This window comes from Anabas testudineus, chromosome 14 (genome assembly GCF_900324465.2).
Source record: "Anabas testudineus chromosome 14, fAnaTes1.2, whole genome shotgun sequence".
NCBI classification, from domain to species: domain Eukaryota; kingdom Metazoa; phylum Chordata; class Actinopteri; order Anabantiformes; family Anabantidae; genus Anabas; species Anabas testudineus.
In genome coordinates, this window is record NC_046623.1 from 2,552,592 (window position 1) to 2,563,969 (window position 11,378).

The 11,378-nt window shown below is 44.7% G+C and overlaps 2 protein-coding genes across 2 annotated transcripts; one reads left to right on the forward strand and one right to left on the reverse strand.

Moving 5' to 3' along the window:
- On the forward strand, positions 1–3,330 carry LOC113169778 (interferon regulatory factor 2-binding protein 1-like). The gene is made up of 2 exons (XM_026371475.1): positions 1–2,052; positions 2,460–3,330. The coding sequence occupies exon 1, from the start codon at positions 244–246 to the stop codon at positions 2,017–2,019; it is 1,776 nt and encodes a 591-aa protein (XP_026227260.1). The 5' UTR covers positions 1–243; the 3' UTR covers positions 2,020–2,052; positions 2,460–3,330.
- On the reverse strand, positions 3,324–7,306 carry micu2 (mitochondrial calcium uptake 2). The gene is made up of 12 exons (XM_026371476.1): positions 7,062–7,306; positions 6,740–6,869; positions 6,334–6,365; positions 6,167–6,242; positions 5,946–5,993; positions 5,763–5,845; positions 5,113–5,166; positions 4,930–5,027; positions 4,627–4,798; positions 4,294–4,402; positions 4,053–4,210; positions 3,324–3,918 (listed from the first exon to the last, which is right to left on the reverse strand). Exons 1-12 carry the CDS (start codon positions 7,257–7,259, stop codon positions 3,817–3,819), a joined length of 1,260 nt encoding a protein of 419 aa, XP_026227261.1. The 5' UTR covers positions 7,260–7,306; the 3' UTR covers positions 3,324–3,816.
- Positions 7,307–11,378: the final 4,072 nt, after the last annotated feature.

The window sequence follows — 11,378 nt, forward strand, 5'->3', positions numbered from 1 at the left end:
GGTGTCTTATAACATTTTACTTCCTTCCACACAGACCGACACGAACAAATCGAGAAAGAAGACGTCGCTAACTTTTCAATGTTGTCGCCGACAGTCGCGTTTTGAGCTCTGTTTTCGTTTAATTTCGGTGGTAAAATCTGCGGCATGCGGCGAGTGGTGTCTGAAGATTGAAGGATTGTTGTAAAACGCAGACCGTAACGTGTAGGCCTCCGAAGAAAGTTTGGTCGAGGGCCTGTAAACAACATGTCCTCCGCCTCGCAGTCTTCCTCCAGACGGCAGTGGTGCTACCTCTGCGACCTGCCCAAGATGCCCTGGGCTATGCTGTGGGAGTTCAGCGAAGCGGTTTGCCGGGGATGTGTTAACTACGACGGGGCCGACCGAATAGAGCTCCTCATCGAAACTGCCAGACAACTGAAGAGCACGCACGGAGTTTTGGACGGCAGGCCCCCCGGTCCTCAGCAGAGCAAACCCAGCTCCGCTGGGCCCATTGAAGCTGGGCGGCAGCATGGAGAGCGTGTCGACAGGGGGAGGGGGGAGTACGGGATGTCTTCCCGCCTCCCCAATGGTCTGCACAGAGCCGACGATGTGGCCATGTCAGAGGGCAGCAGACAGAGCCCCAATACCCGTCGGGCCATATCAGGGGTAGTTCCTAATCTCCATGGCACCATATCCCATGCTTTGATAGCCCAAGGGCTGGTGGCTGCCCCTCATGGGCTTTTAGCCCCAATATCAGGCTCCAGGGCTGGGGCCACACCTATTGCTGTGTCAGCTGGCCCAGTATTGGGTGATGCTGGCAGAAGACAGGCCGTGTCTCTGGGTGTGGGATCTAGCACCTCCGCTTTGGTGGGTATAGATCCCGCAGTGTGGAGGAACAATGAAGTGCTGGCCGAACTCAATGAGGTTTCCCGTAGCAGGGCTGAGGGGTGGCCAAACCTTCCCAAAGCAGTCCGGGACGTGCTTCTCGCTCTCAGCACCTGCGTCCCTTTTAACGTGCGCTTCAGGAAAGACCATACTCTGATGGGTCGTGTTCTGGCCTTCGATGCCAGCACGGCCCCGGAGTTCGAGCTCAGGGTGTTTGTGGAGTATCCCGCTGGCTCTGGAATGATCTTCTCGGGAGTCCCAGACCTGGTGAGGCAGATGTTTCGCGATTCAGCCAAAGATGCAGGTAAAGCGGTGAACTCTGGGCTAAGGTATGTGGAATACGAGAAGCGGCAAGGCACGGGAGACTGGCGTGGGCTGTCTGAGCTGTTGAATGACGGTGTGCGTTTCTTTAAAGAGCCTCCCATTCCAGAGGTGTTGCCACAGCCAGATGCAGTCCCTATGGTAGGTGCAGGACGCCCTGTACCAGCCAAGAGCGCAACTCGGCGCCGCAAGGCTTCTCCAGGCTCTGAGAATGGAGAGAGTGAAGGGAGACCTGACCACGCAGCAAGAGAGCCCTGGCCCCGAGGTGCTTACTCAGGCATGGAGCCTCTTTCTGGTATGGCTGCCCCTCAAGAAGGCCCACCCCGTCTGCACAGCCAGCCCTCACCCATCTCAGCTCTCATGGGAGTTGCGGACAGCCTGAGCTCCAGTCAGATGTCCAGAGATAGTCCCAGCATGTCCACGGCCCACTCTTCCTCAGCCGGGCGTCCCACCAGCAGCAGCAGCCCCTCCACTCCCTCCACCTCGGTCTCCCAGGCAGCCATGGGGCAGGGTGCAGTAGGGCAGGGCAGCAACAGCAGTGCTGGGGAGTCGTCGAGCAGCACTCAGGGCACCCTGCTCTGCTGCACCCTCTGCAGAGAGCGCTTGGAGGACACACATTTTGTCCAGTGTCCCTCTGTCCCACACCACAAGTTCTGCTTCCCCTGTACCCGAGCATTCATCCGTAGCCAAGGTCAAGGGGGGGAGGTGTACTGCCCCAGTGGAGAGCGCTGCCCCCTGGCTGGATCCACCGTGCCTTGGGCCTTCATGCAGGGCGAGATCTCGACCATCCTGGCCGGAGACGGAGATGTGACGGTCAAGAAGGAGAGTGACCCTTGACGTCTCCGTCCTCCTGTGGTGAATGGTAACATGGTGAGTTTGTTCTTCTGGGATCAGGATCTGTCTTTTACTAGTGATGTTAGGGAAGCAGCCATTTAGAGGGGGCATGATGTTAACAGTTCCTCAGGATAAACAAAGATGGAGGGAGGCGTTGATTCGTCTTTGATTACAGCAATTATCACAGTAGCTGCAGTGGATACACTGACTGGCTTTTAAATTAGCTGCACTGGTACAGTCTCAAGCCATCCAGTTAAAAGTGTCAGAAAGTTGATCAATCTGTAATCATTTATTGTAATAAACTTCACTTCAGGAAATGCATGTTCTGCTCGCTAAAGGTAGTCTTCTCTAGAAACTCTTAAAGCTGAATGTTGCCAGTTGTTACTGTACAGTTTGTTTAACGTGTTGCCAGGTCCTTACACAGTTTCCTTCTGTTTCCACAGTGGATCAAACACTTTGGAAGCACTTCCCTAATTTCTCAAGCAGAGGTCCTCCTTGGCTCCAGTTCATCATCTGTGCCTCTGAGAGCAGAATAACTCTGAGCCCCAGGAAGACAGACACACCGTTCACTAAAGACCCAACAAGACACACTTGTGAGAGGAGAGACGTGCCCGTCTGCAGGGTCTCTGCTCACCGATAACACCACGATCGAACGCCGGGTCCCGACCATGCGTCTCTCCCCCCCCTCTCTCTCCTCTGTCCAGTGCAGCGGGGACTCTCCCAGGGCCTCGTTTCAAAAGCACACTCTTATTTTTAAGAATGACAATCTTATTTGGTCATTTGTGTTTTGTGTTATATTTGTTGCATAACTGTCCTACACAGATGGATGACAGCGATACTGATAGATCGACAGCAATTCTTCTAAAAACATATGAATGTTCAAAATGTGGCAAACCATTGAGTCCTTAAAGCCAAGGATTGAAAATGATGTAATCCCACAATATGTCTCTTAGGTATTTTCCTCACATTGTATGTCAAAAATGTGAATTTCCTTTCAATATGGCTATGTAATTTCTATTTTTGATACAATACAAATTTCTATGTATTTGTTTATAGCGATACGAAGACCAAAGATGGCTTCATGCTCAATGTAATTTTATTGGATTGTAGCTGTGTATGCTGTATTCACTGCTAACCTTGGCATCAGTCACTAATTTGTTCATCTATCACAGAAGTAAGCTTGTTTTGTCTATTTACTTTTTGAATTGTATGTATGGTAAGATAATTAGCAACACAATCTTCAATGGTTAACCCACGTACTCATGTGATCGTAACAGGTCAATTCTACAATAAAAGACAAAACATCATTAGCTACAGCTGCTTTATTCTTTTGCTATTGAGCGGAATCACTTGAGCTTCATCTCTGTAGCACACAATTCAAACTTGTGCATTTTTATTTAGATAAATAATTTGACAAATGTGAAAAAAAAACCCGCACCAGGTGTAAAAATATTGACGTGAACAGAATTAGCTTCTCACCCTTAACCCACAGTTACCTATCATGTAAACACCACTCACGAGTGACACCCTGTATATAAAAAGTATTAATGAAGGTTAGTACAGTGCACCAAAAAAAAACACACACACAACAAGCAGAGCCACGTGTAGCTCAGCGAGCTGATCTCCAACAGTAGATTTGATACAGAAACACATTCATGTACGAGCTAGTGGTTGAAATCCTCAGTTTCTTTACAAGTGGTTTCTTCTGAATGTTGCTCACAGCACTTATTTGATTATATGATACTAATGCAGTTACACGACTCGTCCACTGGCAGACGCGTCCAGGGTCATCACGGTGCTTCAGATGGGGCACCTGCTGTCCCCCAGGGCCTCCTTTGCTCCCTTCAGGGTCTCTCGCTTCACACACTTCCAGTAACCAGAGATGCCGCTCTGAGTGGGCACCTGAGGGCGGGACAGTGGTGAGACAGTGTTCACTCTGCAGAGCTCAGGTCAAACTCAGAGCTACAGTCGTTCAAGATGAACATTTTAGTTGATGTATTTATAAACTATACGACAAAGTGTCCGCGTGCACTCACCTTCAGACCTCGCAGCGCTCTGTCCTTCATCACACCAAGGAATTCCTTGTGGCTCAGACAGTCATCTCCATCTATGTCAAAGAGCTTAAACACTGTGTCCAGCACATTCTCCGACAGGTCGTCGCCCGTGGCGATCCTCACGGCTCGCTTAAACTGGGCTGCAAATAGAAGAAAGAAAATGCAGTCATCTGCTGGATGATGCAGCACGAAGAGCGCAGTGCAGCCTACAGAGAGGTGTTACCCATTCCAACGGGACGGTTGGCTTCAGTCACCATTTTCACTGAAAACGCAAAATCGTCCAGGTTGTTGGTGAAGAGACAGAAGGCCCGGAACTCCTCGAACGTGATACTCTGCCACACAGAACATTTTGGTTTAGTTCAGTGCTGCATTTCCACTGTGATGCCTGTGCAGCAGAGCCTGAGTATGGACTGCCCTAGTGGCCAAACTTGATATTTAAAAGTGAACATTTAGTCTAAAGTGCTGTTACAAATGTGTACGTGTGACTTGAGGGACAGAACTTCTGTCCGGACCTGACTTGAACGCCTAAAGCAGAGCATAAGAAGAGTCTGTGTACCTGACCGGCAGGGATCCTCTTCCTCACGTTTTCCCAATACACTTCATTGTCTTCTTCGTTGGTGTAGTGCAGCAGCCACTCTGCAAAGTCTTCTCTTCGCATGGTGTCCATACCTTTAGAGAACTGCAGGAACTCCATCTCCTGGACTTCTGCCTGCAGGTCCTCCATGAACCTGAAGGGCACATAGTAGGAATGTGATGTGTCAGCTGAGCTCCTTCAAACATCAGCTGGTCTCTTAAAAGAGAACATAAATACATGAAAGGAAACATTTTAGTAAACGCTGTGTGAAAAATGATGTCGCACCTGCAGAACTCCTGATACTTCAACTTGTTCTTTCCTTTCCTTCCAAAGAAGTAGGCCTGCAGCGTTGTGTTCACATCTTCAGCTTCGTCTGCTGCGCTCTTTAAACATTACATGCATTTATACAAAGACTGTTCCCAGTAAAAACCATGATCTGCCATTTAAATAAGACATTTAAATACCAACCTCCATGTTGTCCTTTGGAGTTCTCACTTTAGTTTTTCCTATGATTTTCTTGAGCTTCAGCAGCGACAGAACAAAGACATATCAAATGATTGTTCATATTTAACCCAACAATAAACAACACAATATGTTTTCGCACATACAGCCTTCTTCTCTGAACTATCACTAAAATGAGAATGAAACCAGATGCAAACAAAAAACCTGGAGCAGATGAGATCCCATGCACGTCTAACCTCAATCATTACTTTGTTCACGACATGAAAATACGACACAGGGTGCGTAATGTGCCAACATGCAGCTTGCTGCTTCAGCCCTGATCTAGACTAAGCACACCGAGGGCTCCTCTGCCTGGCAGAGAGACACAGACGTCAAGTGACTTGACGTGTCAGGAGCTGACTCAGGCTGCAGAGATGCAAACACACAACATGAGGAGAAACACGACGTCGAGCAGCTTCAGCAGCGGCGCAGCTCTCCCTCACCTCCACTCGCTCCCGCGTCTCCATACTTACACCCGAGGCAGCGTCCGGGCTTGACGCAGCATTAAAAGTGGTAATATTGTGAAATTTAAATGCAGATAAAGACATATGAAGAAACAGCATCACAATTATCCTGTCCTCTCATACTGAGAGACGCGTTCTGATTGATCGTCTCACCGTGAGAAACTCCTTTTTGTCCACTTGCTCGTTGCCGTCAACATCAAGCATTTTGAAAGCTATGTGAAATCCCGTGCGCGGCTCTGCAACAGCAGCACAGATCTCAGATCACAAGACCACAGGCAAAACCATTCGGCACAATGCTGCTGATATGTTCTTCTACTGTACGTACGAGTGACTTACTGGTCAGGATGGTGAGCAGGAACAGATACTCAGTGTAGGAGATCAAACCTGGAAAGGAAACAAGACGACAAAATCACCTGCAGACACGCGGAGGTGTTTCTCCCTGTGAAGGTCACACAGATACACTTTGATAGGAATGAGAGGCTTGAACTTGAATCCTGCCTGGACGCAGAATATTCAGCATGACGTGGATTAAATCTGATGACAGATTAATTACTCACCGTTGTCTCCTAAGGTTCTGAACAGAAGTTTCCCAGCTTGAGCTTTGGAGGCAGCCAGCAGCATCTTATTGACTTCCTGCAGACAAACGAACAGAGAGCAGCACCGTGAGCTAGAACTAACGGCCGGCTCCACCTCGTTTTTAAACGTCGGGCTGAATGAAACAAACCTGCTCTGTTAACTTTTTCTTCCGCAACTTTCCTACGTGAGAAGAAAAGAAGAGAATATTTGCACAGCAGAAAATCCAGAGCACATATAAGAGGATGAAGACGATGATCACAGATCTATACTATATAAAATGTACGACTTTATCATGCTTTGAACTCTGAACTTCTCCTAATCAACTCGAATCATGTACAATGACCCTGATTATGACCCGCCTCTTTTCTGGTGTTGACAGACAGCTGATAGACAGAACCTGCTGTGCTGTCATCTACTGCAGGTCCTGACTGGACCCTTCATTAACCACACACTGTGTGGCCCTAACTGGGTACAGATGGCACCGTGCAGGAGTCTCAGTAAGGGTCTGGGTCTGGACCTGGACCTGGACCTGGACCTCATGCTGTGTCTCTTACTGTCCACATTCTCCAGCATCACAGAGAACAGGAAGTCTCTCGGGGTCATGTAGGGCTCATCATCGTAGACCACAGAGGCGAACTGGGTGAAGCGGGCCTTTCTAGGAGACGTCTGAGGGGCTGCAGCCTCCTGAAACACACACATCAGTGTAAAGAGTGTGTGTGTCAGTGAGTGTTTTGTGTTAGCTATCCACACAAACTCTGGGAGTTTTCACGCCCAACTCACGAGAGTCGTTAAGATCAAACATGTTTCTCTGTTTACGGTTCGTCGATGTTTCGACGACAGAAACTTTCGTTCCGTGTCTGAAGTTCAGTGACTCACTTTTTGTTCCTCGGCATGAACGGCGAAAGCCGCCGTCCTGATGTCAGCACGGTGCCGGTAGTAACAGACAGCACCGGTTCCGATCATAGAGCCCAGTAGAACAGGACCGACAGCACGACGAGCTGCTAAACCCGTCAGAGACCGAGAGCTCCTCAAACCGGTTCTCAAGACCGCAGCGACCTTTCCCCAGCTGGCCATTTTCAGGAAGCTTCAGCTACGCTGCGTAAACAACAAGGCTTCCGTAGTTGCGTGCCGCCGCGAGGACTACAAGTCACGTGACGACTTCACTTCCGCTCTTCACTTCCGGGTGTAGAACAAGAATATGTTTGCTCAGTTTATTCTAATGTTAGAATAAATGAGAGGTTTGCAATCTGTGCGTTCCCAATGATTCTACAGCATTATTATTTGTAGGATTAGTTGTGCGTCAGAATAAAACTAGTCATGAAACGCAAATGTAACATTTGAAAATTACAAAGAAAGACCAACTATGTTAACGACACTCACACACTCCAGGCACGTTTTAAATCCTCCAAAAACTCAAAAATATTTAGAACCTTTGGTTAAGTTGCGTATTGGACCACACAGGTCTTCCTGTCTTTGGTCTTTGTCAAGAAGGACAGTGAGGTCCAACTTCAGCTGTGTGCTCATTTTGAGTCTTGATGTCATTTACACTAAAAACCACAGAGAGGTTGTTTTTCAGGCACAAACAGGATTTTGTCTAATGTATGATAAACCTTTCTGAACTGTGACTCCGGATTCCATTCTGCAATATAGAAAATAAATTATTTTCACTCATTACTTTGCAGAGATTTGGAACATTTTTAAACAGTTTGACTCAAGAGTAAGTCATTTTGAAGATATCTCAGTCTAGACCACATGAACTATTATAATATTTAATTAGCATTATTTACTTTCAGACTGTTAAACACTGATGCTGCTCATTAGTTTGTACTACAAACCTACACAAGGGAAAAAATACAATGGCAAAATGAAGGGATAAACACATTATAGACAAGAACACACTTACATATTTATATAGACAGGTGTTATTCAATTTATTACATAAATCTGAATTAAAATGTGCATTCTTAAAACATCCATCAATTTACTATGTAAGCTGTAAGTCTGTTGTTCTTTAATTTTAGACTAGACGCTGCATCACCACTGCTTTACACTCTACATGGAGCTGTACCTTTATTTCTACTCCCATGAATTATTCAGACGTCCACTCACATTTTACTTAAAACTGCAACGAACGTAGCCTGGTTGAAATTCTGCATTTTTACTGGTTGCTATTAAGAAAGCCCAAAATACAGCATTAAAAAAAGGTTTGTGTTCCACCAGCTGTACACGAGTGAGCAGAATGGCTCTGAAGTGTCCAGATACTGGAGCTACTTGATGTGGACACAGTTTGGAAAACAAACCTAAAGGCTAGTTCATCTGTGTATCAGCACAGACACAAACACGGCTCTGCTGTTTCTAAAAGAGACATTTGCAACAGTTTGATTATGTCGTACTAACATACTTCATTGTATATTCTAATATATCTGATATATAATAAAGGCTTCAGCACAGAGTAAGAGCACATCTTGTACAGTCAGTGCTCATCACTGCTGCTGCTGCTGCTGCTGCCTGGTGATGATCAGGTTGTGTCTCGTCAGCTGAAGTCTTCCCCTTCACATTTACGGAGACTGAGAGAGCTGCAGTAGAAGATGCCTGCTAGCTTCAGCAATATGCAATTGAGTAGAGAACCACAGTGGCTGCAGCTGAAATCAATGTAATGAATTTATTTAATGTCATAGCAGCAAGTCGTAATGGAAAGTAACAAAGACATACACACACTTGTTAAGACCATCAATGAAGGAAATGAAGGCTGCACAATGTTTTTCTTTTCTTTTGTCACGGTTTATGCTGCCAATTTAGTTCTGTTTGTTAATACTGTTATAACATAGTCGAGAGAAAAGATTGAGAAAAAAGTGATTGGAAGCAAACACTTTAAACAGACACGGTGATGTCAGCTAAATATTCGCCATGTGAGCAACGAATCAGAACAATCACAGCCACATGGAAATAGTACAGCTGCTATTTCAGTGATAAAAAAACTATTTATTGCAAAGACTCACTAGATGAAGTGTTGCAATAGCCTGTTGTTTCCCCGGGGAACTGCTCTTAGAGCAAACTGCACAGCATGGCACATGTGTAAAGACAAATCAAAGTAACACAGTAGCTCATGTGGTGCAGCAATGCAGGCAGTTACACCTTCAGTACAATCGTCAGTCACTCAAACACTGCTGCATGTGAGATACGCTTTAATAGAAAGGAAGACTGTTTGTTACACATGTAATTTGACAGGATGGAAACGGAGGGGACAAAAAAGAACACATTCTAGCAAAGTCTGCTAGGCTGCTCCCGTTTCACTGCATTCCCTCCTTTTTTCTTTAATGCACACAGTGTCAAAATGGCCACATTTTACTGACATCAAGGGAAATGAAACAACACACATGACAAACAATAAGACTGGTTATCTCTGTGCTCACAGCTGATTGCCCTGCACCACGTCACCAATCATTTGATTATCCAGAGGAGCATGTAGTGAACGGCACAGACTAGTTTACTGTGTTCTTGTTGGTAACATAGAAATGTAGCACACCTCTCACAGACACACTGACTATTCAATTGGCTATTTTACAAGTTCTTATTGGGACTCCTGATCTGAGAAGAATAAATATCCATTGGCAAGAAAAAGTATGTGAACCTTTTGGAATTTCATGGTTTTCTGCATTAATTTGTCATAAAACATTATCTGATCTTAATCTAATTCAAGAGTATTAACAAATATAATGTGCCTAAAATCAATAAATAAAAAAGATCTGATCTTTCATGTCTTTATTGAGGACAACAATATAAACCTCATAGTGATAGTGAAAAAAATATGTGAACCCTTAGAACAATGACATCAAACAAACTAATTGGAGTCAGGTGTTAGCATAAGTTAAGAAAATTAGTTTGGAGCCATGCCTCACTGAAAGGAGCTTTCAGAGGATCTACGATCAAGAATTGTTGATTTATACAAAAATAAAAAAGGGTTACAAAGTGATGTCACCGATTTTAGAAATTCACCAGTCTGCAGTTATGCAAACAATCTACAAATGGAGACACTTTGGGACTGTAGTTACTCTACCAAGAAGTGGGCGGCCAGTTAAAATGACCCCAAGAGCACAACAGACACTCATTAATGAGGTAAGGAAGCAACCCCGAGTGACAGCCAAAGATTTGAAGGCATCATTGGAACTGGTTAACATCTGTGTTCATTAGTCTACAGCAGGTAAAACATTGAACAAGCAGGGTGTCTATGGCAGGACGTCAAGAAAAAAAACATTGCAGCACACCTGAACTTTGCCAAAGAGCACATTGACACTTGACAGCAGTATTGGCAAATGTTTTGTGGACTGATGAAACTATATTGAACTATTTAGAAAGAACACACAGCACTATCTCTGGAGTAAAAAGGTCACTGTATATCATCATAAAAAAAATCATCCCAATCGTATAGTATGGTGGAGGAAACATCATGATTTGAGCCTGCTTTGATGCATCAGGGCCTGGTAACATTCTTTTTCTAATATCACCGAGGTTTTTATGGTTGTTCTCAATAAGAATGATGATATGAAAAAAAAAAAAGAATTTTGTTGTGCACATTATATTTATTAATACTCTTAGACTTAGATGAAGATCAAATCACCTTTTTTGACAAATTAATGCAGAAAACCATGACATTTCAAAGGTTTAAATTCTTTTTCTTGCCACTGTATGCATACAGCAAGCACACCCACAGTGTGCCCTGCTGCTCTTCCCTGGTAAAAGGTGTTTGATGATACTACATACTGGTGTACTTATATATACTATCAAAGTTAATAGTGGCTCCTAATTTGCATATTTTGTTCATTTAAATGTCATAAATATTAATATATTTGAGTGATTGTGATTGTTTTTTATTTGTGGATTAATACAAATGTTTTAATTTTACTCATTTCAGTAGTTCAGAGTATTGTTTTATTAGAGCACAGGATTTATTGATATACATACAAAGATAGGTATATACAGCTCATGACTTGAATCATGACAGTTTTACATTTAACTTACTTTGGTGGAGAGATTCCAATCAGTGTGAACACAGGGTACAGAGAGGTCTAACTCTCAGTCAACTTGCTTCATGGGTTTTACAATTTATGGAGCCATCGCAAACTCAGTGGTCATTGAACATGTCACAGCTGAAATCAGTACATTCTGTGGAAAAGAAGTTGCGGTAATACAGTA